Source organism: Penaeus monodon, chromosome 44, assembly GCF_015228065.2.
Source record: "Penaeus monodon isolate SGIC_2016 chromosome 44, NSTDA_Pmon_1, whole genome shotgun sequence".
Lineage (NCBI taxonomy): Eukaryota > Metazoa > Arthropoda > Malacostraca > Decapoda > Penaeidae > Penaeus > Penaeus monodon.
In genome coordinates, this window is record NC_051429.1 from 5,579,389 (window position 1) to 5,601,748 (window position 22,360).

The 22,360-nt window shown below is 24.7% G+C and overlaps 1 protein-coding gene across 1 annotated transcript; it reads right to left on the minus strand.

Moving 5' to 3' along the window:
- Positions 1 to 3,834: 3,834 nt before the first annotated feature.
- Positions 3,835 to 20,357, minus strand: LOC119568569 (zinc finger protein 271-like). Its single transcript, XM_037917112.1, has 6 exons — positions 20,307 to 20,357; positions 5,622 to 5,684; positions 4,989 to 5,176; positions 4,513 to 4,698; positions 4,145 to 4,343; positions 3,835 to 3,918 (listed from the first exon to the last, which is right to left on the minus strand). The coding sequence occupies exons 1-6, from the start codon at positions 20,355 to 20,357 to the stop codon at positions 3,835 to 3,837; spliced, it is 771 nt and encodes a 256-aa protein (XP_037773040.1).
- Between the last annotated feature and the right edge of the window lie 2,003 nt (positions 20,358 to 22,360).

Here is a 22,360-nt window from a genome sequence, read left to right on the forward strand (position 1 = left end):
TTTTTCTTTCTTTCTTTCTTTTCAACCCATTAGTTAATTCTTTTTAACCTCTAGTTATTTTTTTTTTCTTTTTAGACCTCCAGTTATTATTATTATTATTATATATTTTTTTACCTCAAGTTAATTTTTTCTCTTTTTTTAACCTCAAGTTAATTCTTTTTAACTTATAGTTAATTTATTCTTAACCCTCAACTTAATTTTTTTATCTTTTTTTTTTTTAATCCTTTAGTTAATTAAGATAATTCGGTTAAGGAAACGCACTCATTTCCTAGGCTAGGAAAGTTTTTTAAGGTCATATTATGATCTTTATTTAATAATTTTGAGTGTTTTTTGCAAGAACTTTTAGCTTATCTTTACCTAAAATGTGATAAAAAAAATATATAGATCCTTTTTAGTAGTTTTGGATGTTTTTTCATGAAATTTTGGCTTGTCTTTACTTGAAATGTGACTTTTTCTTTCATCTTTATAGACCTGCTCCCCTTCCCCCTACCACCACCACCAAAAAAAAAAAAAAAAAAAAAAAAAAAAAAAAAAAAAAAATCCCATGTTCCGTATATTGCAAGGGATATGGTGAAAAATATAGGAGAGAGAAAAAAAATATATATATATATATATTCCATTTCCTCTAGAATTAGCATACAAGAGGTTGTTGCTCCAGCAAAGAACAACGAACCTGAGCCATGTTAAAAAAAAAAAAAAAAAACTATAATGCTTAAACAGGACATGGGTTTGTTGTTCTTTGCTGGAGCGCCAACAGGAGAGACAACCCAAAGGGAACTCACTCACGCCTAAAAAATTCAAACTTACAACTAAATATCTTATCTTATCTTGCCAAATTAATAAGTAAAGGAAGATGATAATAAATAATGAAATAATGAATAATAAAAATAAAATAATAAAAAAGATGAATAGTAAATAATAAAATAATTAATAAAAAAAAATACTTAATAAAAAAAAATACTTAATAAATAAATAATATTAAATAAGTCATTTTGTATGTCAATTGTTTGTCATTTTATCTATTAATTCTTCCATCTATCTATCTATCTATCTATCTGTCTATCTATCTATCTATCTATCTGTCTGTCTGTCTGTCTATCTATCCATCCCTTCTTCCATCGATCTTATTCTTATATTCTTTATCTTATCTTGCTTATCTTTATCTCCTCCTTAACTCTTCTTCAATCCTCTCGGAAAATCGAGGGAAAAAAGACAAAAAAAAAAAAGATACTAATGATTAACTAAAATATGTTTTTCTTGATGTTGAAGGAAACGAGGCTTTCGCTTTGTTGCCGTTCGCGTAAGTTGAATCCGTATTAAATTGCCGTTCGCGTAAGGGAATCCGGATCGGCTTGATGTTCGCGGAGGGAATCCGGGTGTGTACATATATTTGTATATATAGATATGATATATATATTTATATATATAAATGTGTAATACACACACACATATATGTGTGTGTGTGTGTGTGTGTGTGTCGTTGTCGAGATATATATATATATATATATATATATATATATATATATATATATATATATATGTATATATATATATATATATATATATATATATGTGTATATATGTATATATCTGTATAATGTAAATATAAATTTATATATGTATATTGTATATATGTATGCATATATGTATGTATATGTATATATGTATATATATATATATGTATATGTATATATGTATATATGTATATATGTATATATGTGTATATATCTATCCATATACATGTTTATATGTTAATATTTATATACATATATTATATATAGAGATAGGATGGTTTGGGGAAGAGGGAAGAGATATTTGGGAAGATGCTGTGGCTTCTTGAGAAGATGGGAGGGGAGTCGAGCGAAGTACAGATTTGGAAATTGTAGAAAGAGAAAAGCCTCATTGGTATGCTTCTTGTCTGGCCTTATGCAGAGTGAGGCCTAGTTTGAATCTGAGAACTGCTACCTCAGATTCGAGCTTATAAGCAGAGCAGCTCCTATAAAATACATTATGGGAGCCAACTCAATTAGTACACTGGCGTAACTGAGCAGAGTAATTCAAATGTTCATTACCAGGTTGGGCACACAGAGGGCAGCAAGCTGTGGAGCAACAGAGAAAAGGTTGATATGGTTAGATAGGGAAGGACACTCCACCAATATAAACCATAGGGGCAGTCATGTCTACGGAAACTAATCTTGTCAAACTGGTGTTGGACTTGTGTTGGCCTCTGGGAGGAATAGTGTAACACTGGACTGCCAGTCGATGAGGCATGCGAACAAGTCTTTTCACAGTCTGACCAGTCCTTATTGTAGACAGGACAGTTATTTGGAGAGATGGAAACAGTTCTGGTACACGTATTAAGGGAGGAGTGAGGTTGGGCAGGAATAGGTTTGACAGTGAGGTCATCCGAGATATATAGTGCATGAGCTTGTATATATATATATATATATATATATATATATATATATATATATATATATATAATATATATATATATATATATATATATATATATATATATATATTTATTTATTTATTTATTTATATATATATACACACATAGACATACACATACTTATATATATAGGATAAGTATATATATTAATAGTATATATAATATATAGAGATTACAGTATATCATGATATTATATAAGGTATATATATATTTAACTAGAATATTATACAGAATAGAGATAAGATACATAGGAAGTATATATAATAAAGTACACACATATAGTATACTAGAGTATATATAAGTATATTTAATATATATATATAAATAGTAGTATAATTATGAATAAGTATATATGACATATGGCGGATCAAATGACTGTGAATGAATTTGCTTTTGTCAGAGTACGAGTGATATGATATAAGTTAAAGAATATTATAGATATATATATAATAGTATAAAAGTATATACTAGTAGTATAATATATATATTTAATTATATATAAATGAATATTTTTCATTTTTATTGATATAAAGAGGTATTGATGTAAAGAGCTGTTATCTCTTAACACGCGCATTTCCATTTACATCTTAACCTAAATCAAACATATATAGAATGATTGATGGATAGATCATTTTAATATATAGACAGGGACAAAGAAGTAGACTATGAATAGAGATATCGAAAGAGTAATAAAAAGTTAGCAGATTAGTGATAACTGTTATGTTAAAAGTAACATTCATAAAATAACATAGAAAATATACAGACATTTTTGTTCCCCTTTGCACATAATAATAAGTAATGTTGAGAGCTAAAGTACTGTCCGCTTTTTAAAATGGCCAACAACCTTCCAGTCACCAGGTAAGTGGCATGAGGTGCAGCTTCTTAAATTCTATGACCAGGAGTATCTGTTGAACTGCCCTTGATCAGTTGAAATGAAGTTTAACCCAACAAATATTATATGAGACTTAAATAAAGTCATAATGCAAAAAAGCATTATGTTGTATAAAGAACTAGTAGTAGGTGTAATGTAAAAAAAAAAAAAAAAAAAAAAAAAATAGAGTCGCTCAAATTAGAACATTTCTTTCTTATATAATGTCCTTGAGAAGCGTATTCCCTTTGTGAAATAAATATTTACAAATGGCTTGGTGACCGTATGTAAATAGACAATATGGCTGAAAGTTATTGCAAATCTTACAGTTGTTTGGCTTCTCTTTTGTATGTACTCTCATTATGTGGCATGAGGTTTCATTTCATGCAAGGCTTCTGCTTCGTATTTACTCTGATGTGCTTCACCATAGTCCGTTTCCATTAAAATACATTATTACAGATCTCACAGTAGTAAGGCTCCTCCACTATATGTACTCTCATATGGATCAGTTTTATGAGGAAGCCTTGCTCCAAATCTCATAGCTGTATGGCTTCTCTTTTGTATGTACTTTCATATGTCTTACTACATGACTTCTCTGAGGAAGGATCATGTTGCAAATCTCACATTTGTATGGCTTCTCTTTTTGTATGTAGTTTCATATGACATACTACATTACTTTTCTGAGAGAAGGCCTTGTTGCAAATCTCACAGCTTTATGGTTTCTCTTTTGTATGTACTCTCATAAGCCTTACTAGATTACTGCTAAGCAAAAAGTTCTTGTTACAAATCTCACATTTGTATGGCTTCTATATTGTATGTACTCTCATATACCTTGTTAATTTAGATTTTTCTGTGAAGTCCTTGTTACAAATTTCACAACTGTATGGATTCTCCTTGGTGTGTACTCTAATGTGCGCTACTAGGCTACCTCTTGCAGAAAAGGCCTTACTGCAAATTTCACATTCATAAGGATTCCCATCTGAATGTACTCTATTGTGCCTTACAAGCTGGAGCCTCATTCTTAGAAATGAGCACTTTATTGCAAATTCTTGCAGTGCTGTATAGTATTAGTTCATTGCATGTATTCTCATATGCCTCACCAGATGATCTTTCGTGAGCACATATGTATTGTTGCAAATTTTTACAGTACTATAGTGGCTCTCTTTGTATGCAGTCCCATATGGCTTACTCCACGTCCTTTGTTTGTATAGAAGGTTTATTGCAAATCTCACTTTGTAATGGCTTCTCATTTGTATGTACTCTCATATGGATCACTAGACTACTGTTTATGTGAGAAGGCCTTGTTGCAAATCTCACAGCTGTATGGCTTCTAGCTCCCTGTATGTTCTTCTCACATGGACTTACTAGATTAGATCTATGCGAAAAGTTTTTGTTACAAATCTCACATCCGTATGGTTTCTCCTTTGTATGTACTCTCGTAAGCTTTGCTAGATTAGATTTATCTGTGAAGTCCTTGTTACAAATTTCACAACTGCAGTACTTCTTTTTTGTATGTACTCTAATTTGACATACAAGATGACCTCTCTCAGAAAAGGCTTATGTCGAACAGATCGTATATAACGGTCTTAGGCTTCTCCTTTGTATGTATTTTCATGTGCCTCACCAGATTATTTTTCAGTGAGAAGGTATTACTGCAAATTTCACAGTTGTATGGGCTTCTCTTTTGTATGTACTCCAATGTGCGTTACAAGATAACTACTCTTAGAAAATGTCTTACTGCAAGTGTCACAGGTATATGACTTCCTCTTTGTATGCACTCTCATGTTCTTCAGCAGATTATGTTTTTGTGAGATGTCCTTGTTACAAAGTTCATAGCTGTATGTTTTTCTCCTCTGTTAATGCATTTTCATACATGAGATTAAAAAAACTAGATTGTATGGGATGTCTTGTTGCAAGATCTCAAGTTATATGGCTTCTCCTTTCGTGTGGACTCGTCTGTGGTTAGTGATGTTAATCCTTTTGACACAAAAAGGAGGGAGCCTTGCCATCACATCCTCACATACAAAACATTTCCTTTGGATTCCACTTTTAGGTTATCATGCATCCTCTCCTTCGTCTTCTAGATTACAATCCTGAAGCCAAGTTCACATCGTCTTTCGTCATGTAGCCTCATGTCCTTACACCATAATGATTTAATGAAAAAATGACTCCATGATAGCTGCATTTACATTACACACTTCATTTCTCAACTTCTCATGAATCAAGTGGTCTGCGTTAATTTTCAGGCATGTAACTTCGTGACACTTCGTTGATGTCTTCTTAACGCTGACTCCTTGCCGACATTTCCTTGTCTGTGAGTGGTGCCGAGGCACCCCATTCTCCGATGAAACTCTCATCACCCTGGGATAGAAAATATAACTAACATAGCCACATGTTTTAACATGAAGCTAAATTACAAAATCTTCAATCACCTATACGATAAACGTACACATATATAAACAGGGCAAATATATAGAATATTACATAATATATACACATATAAATTTATAAATGAAATACGGATTTATTACACAATATCTAATGATATTATATATATGATATAATTATATATATGATAGATATTAGTATTATATATATAATATATATACATATACTATATATATATATAGTATATATATATATAGTAGATGATATAAACGTATATATCATATATTATATATATATATATATATATAGACTCTAGATATATATAGTATATAGGTATATATATATATATGTTATATTATATATAATATACTAATAGTTATAATATCACATTACATATATATATATTTGTAATATGACATATAGGATATATAAATACATATTTAATAAAAAATCGTATATTCTTTATATTCACTATAAATATTTAATAGTAAGTACTGAATAGCTACTAACATAATTCATCTATAAGGCAATATAACGTATATGTCATATATATACAGGATATATATATATAGTAAATACTTAGTATAGTATATATATATATATATATTATATAGTGATATATAATTACATGTATGTATAGTACACACATAATATGACATTATTAATTTCGACATATAAAAATATATATTTCACACACATACATCAATTTATAGTACTCCATAGATACTTATGTATAATATATATACACATATGTGAAACATATATAAATATGTATATAGATATATATATATATATATATAATATATATATATATCTATATATATATATATATAAATTTAGATGCAATATAGTATATACATCTATAGGAATCTATATATATATATATCATATATATATATATATCTATATATATATAGATCATGTATATATATATAATATAAATATATAGATATTATATATCTCTATCTCTAATATCTATATATATATATAGCTATCATATCATGTATATAATCTCATATTATATATTTCTAGATTATATATATTATCTATATAGAGATATATATATTATATATATATGTGAGAATAGATTTTACTATTATCATACCCCATATATATATATTCTCTATATCTTCTATATAATATATATATATTATATAGATGCTATATATATATATATAATATATATATAATATCTATTATATATATACAAATGTGTGTGTGTGTGGTGTGTATGTGTGCATATTTAAGTATACATGAATACTAATGAAAAAATGTAAATTTTATAAATGTAATATAGAATAAATGTATATATGTAGAAACGATGATGTATATTCAATATATATGATGTATAAATATATAAACACATATATGAACTGTATTATACTATAGCCTATATATAGATATATATATATTCTATATTCATATATAATAGATATATATATATATAATATATATATAATTATATATATATGTATATAAATATTTGTATGTGTGTGTGTTTGTGTGTGTGTGTGTGTGTGTGTGGGTGTGTGTGTGTGTGTGTGCATATATATAAGTATAAAAGTTTAAATATACATAAATATATGTATAATAGAATAATTTTCTTAATGTATATGAATAAATGTTTAATGTATAAACAGATGTACACATATATAAGCATTCATATGTATTACTTTTTTGGTAGAATCTTATATAACAGAATAATAATATGGAATACAGATAGATAGATAGAGTATGAATTTGCATCATATCAACTATAGTTAGTATAATGAATCATATATTTATGTATATACAGATAAATAGTCATAATATATAAATATATATTCATCCAAACATCCACACATCCACACACCCAGACACCCACACGCACCCACACACCCACACATACACACACACACACACACACACACACATACACACACACACACAGAACACACACACATCACACACACATATTGTTATATATATATATATTATATATATAGCTATATATATATATGATATATATATATATATACACACACAGTTTATTCTCATATGTTAATGGTATATTAATAAGAGTGGATACATATATTTATATATATATATATAATATATATGATATAGGTTATATATATATATATATAAATCTATATTATATATAATAGTATAGTATATAATATATAGATATTATATAATATATTATAGGATAGAGTGATACATATAGTATATTAATATATAATATATATAATTCATTATATAATGAATATTGATGATATTTCGGTAATATATAGAATACTATAGTGCGTGGTATAATATTATGTTGTGTGTGTATTCTTAGATATATATTATTAATGTATTTATATAAATGCATATATACTTCACTATAGAATATACAGTACAGTATAATGAATGTATAAGAAGTATAGTAAGTTATATATATAGTCTATATATATAGTAATAGATATAGACTAGTAATATATAATTTATAAATTAGTAATAAGTACTCTAATCTATATTTATCTATTGTGTCTAGTAATAAGTATGTATAATTATGATATATATATAGTACTATATATATATCAGTATAGATATAGATATATATATAATATATATATTTTATAGTATATATACAGTATATATAATATATACATACATATATATATATAATATATATATATTATATTATGATATATATATATATATATATTATATATATATATATATTATATAATATATCTAGGTATAATATATGTATCATTGTAGATATATACCAGTTATAAAAATATATTATTACACATGTCATGATATAGAACGAGCATATAAGATAGATAGATAGATATAAAACATATTTATAGTATTCATTAATATATATGTATATATATATATTATATGGATAATATATATGTATATATATATATATAGTATGAAGATAATAGAGGTATACTGATAATATATATATTACATAATCATATAGATACACAGTATACTATTGAATACGTAATAGAGATATCTAGTCTATAGACACAACCACAAATACATATAGACCATATATATGTATTTATGTATGTATATAAGAGGACATACATAATGTCTGTCATATAGTTATATAGTATGAGTGCACATGTGGTTTATATACATATATACAGATACCATGACAAGATATATCTAGAAAAAAGCTCTCATCGAGTCTCCGATACATATCTATTATACGTATATCATATATGTGTATATATATATATATAGTATAATATTAACATATATATATATATATATATATATATATATTCAATATATCCAGTCCATATAATTTCTCATATATATTCTAGTAATAGTAAGTGTATATATATATCTGAATAATAAGATACTGTGCAGTAGTAAGTATATAGTATATGTGATATATATAGTAACAGAGTATATATATAGTGATTAGGATATATATAGATAGTATAATAGGTGATATGATACGTCCTATAATGTTTATGTGTGCATAGATATTTAGTACATACATACATATATACGTGTGTGTGTGTGGTGTAACTTTACATAATATATAATTGCAATATGATTTATATAATCCATATATTCAGTTCGAATCAGAGCAATAAATACACACAGGTTATATACTGTGTATATAATTTCATATAATAATAAGCAGTACGTATGATATATGTATAATATAGAATATATTATATATATATATATATATATATAGATAAATATAAAGTGAGAATATACAGTATATGAGAATTTATATAAAGTGATATCGAGCATTTCATATATATTAGTATATAAGATATATATAAGTATATGTATATATATATATAAGTATATGTGATGGTATTATATATTATAGTATACTATATATATATGTAAATATAGGTATGTAATATTATAAATTGTTGTGTAGATATAAGTAGTATCTATTATATAATATATATTATGTAAATAGTAGGTATGATATATATATATATTAATATAATAGTATATAATAGAGTAAGATATACATCATACAGAGAGAGAGAGAGAGAGAAGAGAGAGAGAGAGACGTGAAGAGAGTGAGATAGAGAGAATAGAAATCAGGAATTTAAATATAGTACAGATAGTTATACATTCATATATATATAATTAGTTATGATATAATAGATATGAAGTGTATATAATAGTATACGATAGAATAATTGGTAAGATCTAGTAAGATATACATATTACACACCAAATAGCTATATATCGATATTATGTATATGATGGCATGTATAGTATAGACATACATACTGCAATTCAGTATGTTATATACATATATGCACAGATAGCTATATGTAGCAATTTTATATACAAAAATTCTCTCTCTAGTTGTATATGTATATTACAAATATTATGTGATAGATTATATATATATATATATATATCATAGTAATATATATATATATATATATATATATTAGTTATTTATAAGCATATTTAATATATATGTGTATAATAGACAGTACATATAATATATTAGTATATATATATATTCATAGTATTTAAGAGATTATAGTGAATATAATTATATATATATATAATATATGTATATATATAATAGGTATATAGTGCTATAGCAGCGTATATATCAAGTATATCTAGTATATATATATCTATCTATTATATATCTATAATATTATAGGTATATGAATAGTATGGAATGAATGTTGACAGTCATGTATACTATGTTTATATAATATATCCCTGCATAAGCATATCGATCCTGGTCTATATTTAATCTACACATCTCTTTGTATCTACAAATGTTATAGTAAATACACAATGTAACCTTAATATATACATACATGTGTATACTGATGAATATATGTAAGGAATTATCATCTATACTGTGTGTATATGTAAAATAATATATAATAATATATATCCAGATATTTTACATTTGTAGATATATGAGATAGATTAGATAGCATATAGATCATGTTTTATGCATTCATATATATATAGAGATTATATATAAATTAATATATGTATAGATATATATCGTGTTATATATATATATATCTACATATACAGATGATCTATACTATATATAGATATATATATGATATATGTGTATGAGATATATATACGTAATGATATATTATATATAGTATATACTTATCTAATATATTAGAACGAGTAACATATAACTCCACACATATATAGCGTTTTGTATTCTCTATATATTATTTATATATATAATATTATATGTATATATAAATACATAACATATATAAGTAGTAGTATATTATAGTAAGTAAGGGGAGAGTGTTATAGTATATATATATTTATATATATATATAGTGATATAATATGTTATATAGTAAGTATCAGCAACACAAATACGCATATACATACATATGTAAGGTATTTTATGTATATATAAGACATACCATAGTGCATGTGTTATTTAAATACTGCATCACGAGCAAGATAACTACATGTATCAATAGTTTGGATATACACAAAGCCTCTCTCTCCATATATATATTATAAATATTATATATATTATATACATATATAATATATATAGATAATATATTGTAGTATATATATTATAATATAGCTATATATTATATTATATAGTAGGTATATCTATAGTAAAGTATATATACATATAGTGATATTTTATATACATAATTTATAGATCTAAAATATATATATATATATATATTATATATACAGTTCATATAGTATAGTAATATAGTATATATATACTAGGTTATATATATATATAATATATATAATAGTATATCCATATCTATATATATATATATTGAATGAATGTTGAACAGTTATGTATATATTCATTAAATGTTTTTTAAAATTACACATAGAATAGTGTGGTATCTGTAATATACAGCCTCTCTGTTATTTTAAACAATAATATATATACAAACACATTGTAAAGTGTATCATATACATACATGTGGTCTATATGAAATTATATGTATGAATGTGATGTAGGAGAATATTGGTATAGATACAATGAGTGTGTAATATTGAGAATATATATAAAATTTTACATATTTCAGAAAGAAATTCACTGAATATAAGGGTAACTGTAATAACTTATGGAAAATTCTTCAAACGCTAGTTAGAAAATTAGCTATATGAGCTATACTACAACCAGTGGAAGTACACATAACAATCATCTTACGTTGTAATTAGACACGTCGCAAACAAATGTGCTGTAAGGGAGCAGACGGTAATGCTTTTTATTCTTTTCAGAGATGATCTACCTGCAACATATGTGTAACATTTTTTGACGTGTCATTATGATACGTCTCTCTGTTACTAGGTGGTCATTTCGTCATTTTGGAAACTGGTAATGAGTATCTCAATATTATCAAATCGTGTGGTGGTCGATATATAACAAATGGTATAATATATGTCGCCTATTACTATACTCCCGATGGTGTTCCAAGTTCTTGAAAAATTGTAGCAAATCACTTAACAATATTGCTGAATAACAATAACTTATCTAAAACACAACATGGTTTTAGAAATAGGTTATCTACTGAAACAGCTTTACTATAAATTACTGATGAGATTTATAATAACATAGATAAAAATCAGGTAAATTTGCACACATTATGCAAATTTTCTAATTCTTTTGATAGTGTAAACCATGAAATTCTCCTTAACAAATTGGTAAATTGTGAAATTGATACCTTTTGGTTTAAAAGTTATTTAGATACAAGGACCAAATTGGTAAGATCGATCAATCGATAAGTCATCAAAACAAGTACGCTTTTTCTGTGTTCTGCAACCTCTATTTAGGTCTGATCTTATTTACAATTTTCTTAATGATTTATCAACAATAGCCCATAACTGCCTTATAGTGCAGTACACTGATAATTAAAAGTTTCTTCATAGTGCTCAGTAAACAACTTAAATACATTAATAAGAAAAACTCAACATACTCTTACACAAGCAAGATTAATATTTTGGCACAAAAACGCTAGTCGGGGGCAGAACTATCTCGAATTTCCAATGACACACCATAGAGATTGAAGCTGCTCTATCAAACTGAGCACTTCAGTGAATAATCTACATGACAGATTCGATGATAATTACCATCACTTGACAAAATACACATGGAAGGTAGTGGGTACCCTGGTATATTCTTACCACATAAGAAATCAAATCAATACTTGGAAAAACTGAGATCATGGTTGTGCACAAACTTTACAGCTCTAGCATAATTAACTATTGGTATGATAGCAAGGCATTTGGCGATTGTGCCTGAACAAGCACACCAAAGACACACTCACACACATATATAGTAAGTAGGATAGTTGTGGTGTGTGTTTTACAATATTTAATGCATATAAATGTATAGATAGATGTGTAGATATATAAAATTTACGTGTAGATCCTATATGTATGTAATATCATACATACTTAAATATACACATGTAGTTGTTATATATGTTAGAAATGTTATAAATATAAATACATGATCTATCATAATATAATATAGGATATATGTATACATATACCATACATAATACACTACATGCATAGGTTAGGCCACACACACACACCACACCCCTCACACATATAAATAGATAAGTTATATATATTATAAAGATAGTAATAGAGTATATTTAGATATATAAAGTATATATTATCAAATCGTATTATGATATATATACACTATTAGCGTACATATATAGATATAATATATATCTATGTATACAATGTATGTATGTATATATATATCTATCCATAGTATAGTTATATATCTATCTATCTATCTATATCATATATCTATATATAATATTTATAATATATCAAATCTATCATATAATCTCTTCATAGTCTATATATCTTAAATCGATACTTTCTATATCTCTATATCTTCTCTTAATGATATATATATACTCCTATGTATAGAGTATCCTCTCTATGTAGATATCATATATCTACTATATGTTATATATATCTCCTCTATCTATCTATCTATCTCTCATCTCTCTCTCATTACTTCTATACTTCGTATCTATCTCGATTTCTCTCTCTATTATATCAATCTAGTATATCTCTACATCGTAAGTATATATACGATGATAGACCATTATATATAGCTTATATCTCTCTATATATATATATAGTATATAGTATTATATAGATATATATAGTAATATATATATATATATATAGTAATCTATATATATAATTTATATTGTATATATATATATCATACCTTTTATATACATATATATGTCTCATAGTCATATATATTATATATATATCTATATATATATATATATTATATATATCATATAATATTAAATGTGTGTGTATTGGTGTGTGTGTGTGGGTGGTGTGTGTGGATACATATGCATGTAGTGTATTATATATGTATATGTTAATATTATACTATATTTAATCTATATATGATATATAGTATTATGTTAATAGTAAAGTATAATATATAGATAATATATATATATATAGTAGATATATATGATGTTATATTATATAATATATATATAATGTATATATATATATTATATATATATATATACTATATCTATAATAATATAGTGATTTTTTTAAATATAATATATTATATATATATCTATATAAGGCATATATATGCATAAATACATAGCTGTATCTGAATTAGGTTGTCCATATAATATAAATATAGATGATATCATGTATATATTTCTGTCTTTATATATATATATATTAAATATATATATATATATATATATATATATATATATATATATACATATATATATATATATATATATGTATATAAAAAAATATATTATATATATAATATATATATATATATAGATATATAATATATATATATATCTATCTATAATACTATTATCTATATATGTATATCGTATATATATATTTATATATATATATCTATATATATATATATAATAGTATAGATATATATTTCTATATATTATATTCTAATTTTATATATATATATATATAATCTATATATATAGAGAATGTGATATATGACTATATAGATCTATATATATATATTATATCACATAGTTTATTTATAGCATACACATATCTATAAATAGACACATGAAGAAATAGTATACATGGTATTACATACTTATATATATATAATATGTATATATTATATAGTATATATATATCATATATATATATATATATATAATATAGATATACAATATATAATATATATATATTTAGTATATTAATGTATATATAGTCATATAGTCTAATGTAGTATATATAATATATATAGTAAGTATATAATTGTATGTAGTCAGTATAAATTATATGTAAATTGTATATATGTAATATGCATATATATATAATAATAAGTAGAGATATATATTATTGTATATTATATATAGATATGGTAATAGTATGTGTGTATATATATACAATTACTACATATATATATTATATATTATGCATAATAAGATAGTCAGTATACATATGTATAATAAGTATAATAGTATAATATATATATCTATGTAAATATACCTTCATTATATATACAGAAATATATCATGTATACATACTTTTATGTGTATATATATATAATATATTATATATATATATATATAGATATAATATATATTATATAGGGGGTTATTATTACACATATACATATACATATATATAGACAGAAAATATACATGTATATCATATATGTTATGTATATAATTCTGTCCTTATATATGTATAATGTATATATAAGATATAATATCTATATATATATATATATATATATATATATATGTCTTATATATATATATATTATACTATATATTCTCTCTATATGTTTTATATTATGTATTATCTATATAATATATCTATATATATTATGATCTGCTCTTATATATCTAATATATACATATATATAATATAATATATATATCATAATATATATATATATATATATATGTGTGTGTTGTGTGTGTGTATATTGTCTATCATATATATCTTATATATATATATATTAAGTTTATTTTTATATATATATATATATCATATATATATATATATAATACTATATATCTATAGATATATGTTATGATATATATGTACTATCTCTATATATACATCTATATATACTATATCTATATATATATATAGTATATCTGATATATATATATCTATTTTTATAGATATATATATATATAGGTGTGTGTGTGTTTTGGTGTGTATGTGTGTGTGTGTGTGTGTGTGTTGTGTGTGTGTGTGTTTGCACTATAGTTATATGTGTATATATACTATATATTTATAATATATTGATATACATGATATATTTTCTGTCTATATATATGTAAATGTATATAATATATATATATATATATTATATATATATATAATATATATATATATACTATATGTATTGTATAATATATATATATATTATATATATATATATCTATATATATATATATATATATATATATATATATATATATATGATTTTGTTGTGTGTGTGTATGTGTGTGTGTGTGTGTGGTGTGTGTGTGTGTGGTGTGGGTGTGTGTGTGTGTGACATATATGTCTAATATGTGTATATATATGCATACTTATATTATATATATAAATAATGTGTATAAATTTGGATATATGAGTTATATTAGTTACTACCAAAAAATTTTATATTTATAACATCAATTGTATAGTATTATTTCACTCACCGAACGTTGTGATTTCCGTGCTCTCTCTACTGGTCCTATTTTTGAGTCTTATACTCCCAAATGGCCACGGCCTTTCTGTCCACTGCTCGACTGTGGAGGAAGCCCTATTTTTTTGTAGCAGTAAACGTAATATTTCACACAAATTAGTCCCTTGTATTCATTAAAACGCGAGCCTTTACGCTGTGTCCAGAACTTTCTTCCCTCATGAGCTTGTCTCCCGCATCTGTGCATCTCCTGTCCCGTCTCCCTCAGGTGGATATGTGTTTAAGATATTTCCCTTGGCTGGCCATTAAGTTTTGACTAAAATGGGCCATAAATGCATGTATAATTATTCTAGTTATCATAGTCTATCTTTCGTCGGTGATTACTAATTACAAATACTGGAGACGTGTTAATAAATGATTAGTCATGTTCCATAAAACTATTAAAGAATGTTTAAATAATGATGATTACTTTCTTTAGCAAATACTTTATTTATTGCGCTTATACCTTGCTTGTGTAATTGAACATAAAGTTGGTTTTGCTTAAATACTATGCGCTCTGACTCCCTCCTGTTCCAGGGAACAAGTCTAGAGAATGGGAGTGTCACGATTCGAGTAATTTTGAAAAGCTCTGTAAAGCCTTTGTCCTTTTCGCCAAATCTCGGTAAACATTAAAATATCTACACATATTTATATAATACATCTTTATAATACAAACACACATATATATATATATATATATATATTAATATATTATATATATATAATATATATTACACATATATATAAATACATACATATATTGCTATATCTATGCTATTTTATGTCAATATCTGAATTATATTTACATTATTCCCATACTATATAAATACACAAATATTTTGATATATAAATATAAACTATTTATATATATATATATATGTATATATATATATAATAATATATATATAATAATATTAGATATAATCTATAATATATATATGTGTGTGACAGTGTGGTGCTGGTGTGTGGTGTGTGTGTGAATATATATATATATGTACGTTTAATTTACTCTGTATTTTACATGAAATAATCATTTATTAATATTTTTAAATGAGGAAACTTCACCATCATGTAATCAAGTGGAGTGTCCCAATACTGACTGTTATTTTTAGAATGACTGCGCGTATATTAGCAATGAACGGTGGCGTTCATTGTAATATAAGCGCAGTCATTTTCTCCCCCAAATTAAAAGAAGTAAAACAAATTTTTATATACAGTTATATAATATATAATAATAGATATATACATTATATATATACACCCACACCCAAACATACACACACACTCACACACAGAAACAACACACACCAACCACACAAACACACGCACACGACACAGGATATAGTATATATATCTATATATAGATATATAATATAGTATAATAATAATATAGTATATATAGTTAATAAATAATATAGTCTATATAAGTATCATATATAATAATATATATATATACTCTCGTATATATATATACTAAATATCGTACTATGTATATAATAACATATCTAGTGTATGTATATCTATAGTCTATCTATATATCTCTCTCTTCTATCTCTATATTCTACTATGATACTCTATACTCCTATACTATTTATATAATCTCTCTGTATACGAACATATATATAATATATATATACTATATAGATATAATAGTATATATATATATAATATATAGTATATATATATATAATATATATATATAGATAGTACGCACATATATGTGTACTCAGATACATATCGCATATATAGTGTATAATATAGTATATATTATATATAGTATAAAATATATTAATCGTAGTATATATAGTACTTATAGTATATACATATATACACAGGTGTCATAATTTATATGTTACGTGTAGATATGCATCTATAAAATTAATGTATTGCATTGTACATGTACCATATATAGATATAATAATATATATATATATATATAGTTAGAAGTTATATATATATATATAATAGTATAGTATATATTATATAATAATATATGTGGATATGATATATTTCATATATTCTATATACATAGCATAGATAATGTGCATATATCTTATATATCATGTTATATATAGTATAGTATATGTATATATATAAAGTATATATTTATATATATAATATATATATAAGGCTAATATATATATCTATATAGTATATATTATGTTCGTATATATATATAATATATGTAGTCTATACACCTACACAACACACACACACAAACAACACACACACTCACAGCACAGGCGACACACACCCACAACACATATATAAGATATATAAATAGATATAGATATAGATATATTATATATAAGATATATAGTATATAAGAGATATATATATCTATCATATATATATATATATATATATATATATATATATACTATTATGTAATAGTAATATATATACTATATCTATTGGTGTGTTCTATATAGTGTATATAATATGTAACTATAGATATATATATAAGTATATATGATTACAGTATAATATATATAAGATATATATAGAGTGACAGTAATATATTAGTGTGTGGTATCTATGTATATATATAGTAGTGCATTGATTATAGTATATTGATATAATATATATATATATGTAATATATATAATATATAATAATAGTATAATATATATAATATATAGTATATATATAGATCATTCATACATATACTACCCTATACATATTATATATATATAAGAATTATATATAAGATATATGAATATATTATATATACAATATATATATCGGTATATATATATATACATATATGTAATATATATGTTTTTTATATACTTATATATATATATATAATATAGATGTTTAATGTATATATATATAAAAATATATATAGCCATAATATCTATATATAATATAGATAAGATATAGATAATAGATATATATATATTATGCATATTATATAGTATATTATAATAGTAAGGTAAGTACATATATTTTGTGAGATATATATGCCACACCTACATACACACACACACACACACACACGAGAACACACACACATATATAGTATCTATAATAGATATATCATACGTAGTATATATATATATATCTATATATATATAATAGATATAATATAGTATATATAATTATCTCTGATATAATATATATATATATATATAGATTATATATATATAGTAGATAGTATAGTATATAATAATATATGTTTTATATATAAAGTAAACATATATATATATCTAGATATATATTAAATATGTCTATATATATATAGTAGATATATATATATATATATATATTATATATGATATATATCTCTATATAAGACCATCCAGCTACGATAATATAATACATTATCTATTATATATATATCGATATATATTATATAAATATATATACATATATGTGTATATATATATAAGAGAGTGTATATATAATACGGTGTTGTTGATGTGATGTGTGTGTGTGTGTGTGTGTGTGTGTATTTTGATATATATGTATAATGTTATAGAGATTGTGTACTATCGTTATATGTCTTCATCGATTATCTCAGTCTATCTATCCCTTCTATCTATCTATTTAGTCTTATAAGGTGTGTGTGTTTCTGTGTGGTTTGTGAGTGTTTATGTTTTTAATGTGTATCTATGTACAGACTTAATATATGTAGATAGTGTGTGTGTGTGTGTATTGCGTGGCATTCATGTGTGTATCTATACATGTGGTTTTATTTAGAGATATATACATATATAATACAGAAATATATTCGTATTAACGCTGTATATGAATTTAAGTATGTAGAAATGCATTGTGTCCTAATGTAGAGAGTAGAGGTTCTTGGTTGGAAATCGCACAGCTGTATGGGTTCTCTTTTGTATGATACTTTCTATTCCTTCTAGATGACTTTCTCAGAGTAAGACCTTGTGGCAAATGTCATAGGTGTAATGGACTTTCTCCTTTGTGTGGTACATCTTATACTTCTGTGTTACAATAATTTCACATGTATGTGTGCTTCCTCTTGTTGTGTACTCTAAGTGTGCTCTTAGGTTACCTTTTGCGAGAATGGCTTATTGGAAATCTCGGAGCTTTTAGATTGTCACAGCACCATGATATTCTCATGTGCCTCTCAGATTTTTTTTTTTCGTGAGAAATTTATCGGTTCTAATTTTAAGCACATAAGTATAGCTTACTCTTTTGTATGCACTCTATATGCCATTCTACATTTCTTTTTGTATAGAAGCCTTATTGCAATCTCACAAGCTGTAGGTCTTCTCCGTCTATGTATTCTTTATGGCTTCCCCATACGAAGTTTCAGTATGAAAGCACACCTATGGTTATGTAAATCTCACAGGCACTAGGTCTCTCCTCTGTGCATAATCTCCTTGACGCACTAGATTTAAGCTCTAAGCGAAAATTTCTGGTTACAAATCTCACATCTTATGGCTTTCTCCTTTATAGTACTCTCACATACTTGTCTACTAGATTTCTGTTATCAATTACTCTACTCTGCACTACTAGGTGACCACAGTCTCAAAAAAGCACCTATTGCAGCTATTGATACTTTTCCTTTGTGTTCTCATATACCTCACCAGATTTATTTTTTCGTGAGGAAGGCATTGTTTGCAAACATCCTCGCAGTTATAAGGCTTCTCTTTTGTATGAACATCTGTATTGCTTTAAAGATGACCCATCTCAGAAAGGCTTTATTGGCACTATCGTGCAGTGCTTGTATGGCCTCTCAAGCATGGCATGTAGTCCTCATGTGCCTGACACAAGTTATTTTGTTTTCGTGAGACAGGTATTGTATAGCAGAATTATCACAGTTGTATGACTTCTCTCCTATTGTGTGGACTCTTCATTTGACTGCTTATGTGACTCTTTTGAGCAATTCCTTGCCACCACACCTCACATGAAAACATTCCTTGTTGTTCCACTTTTTAATTGGTGTTCCTCCTTCAGTCTTTCCCTCGCACATCTCGTGAGCCTATTGATGACCAACGTCTTCCACGTCCTAAGCACAAACAGCACTTTGACACTCATTACACCTTAAGCAAGATATAACAACGAATCTTTTGCATGTACCAATTCATTAATTTTAGATCATGAAGATTATAAAGAATGACTGTGCTGCATCACATTCACATTACAACACACATCATTTCGTCGCTTCATCTCCATTACTAGTGGTTCCTCTTTATTTAAGGCATGTAATCTTCAATGACATCTTCGCTTGATCTCTTCTTTGTGCGGACAATCTTGCGCCGACTATTTCCTGCCTTGATTGGGGCCAAAGGCATCCTGTCACCGCGGAAACTCATCATTGCCTCTGTGAACGGAAAGTAAGAACCAAAATAACAGACTGCATATTATAAAATCATACATAACGTATATATATATATATATATATATATATCGTCATATATTAATAAAACTAAATATATTATAGTATAGTAATATATATATCCATATTACAACATAGTGTATCATATATGGTATAGTTAAAGATAGTTTCACATTGTATATATATATCATATTACCTATATATATATATATATAAAGTAATATATTGTTCTATAATATAGTATATATAGTATAGTATATATAGATATATATATAGTACATATATACTATATACAATATATATATATCATATATAATATATATATATATATCTATATATATATGTATATATCTATATATTAATATATATATATATATACTCTATTATAGATATATATATATATATAGTATATCTATATAGTCTATATTATATATATAGGATGTTTACATAGATATATATATATATCTCTATATATATATATATCTAATACCAACATATATATCTATATATATATATATCTCTAATAGATAGATAGATAGATAGCATAGATAGATTAGATAGATAGATAGATATTATATACATTTAATACAATATATCTATAATAAATCATCAGTATATATATATTTAACACTA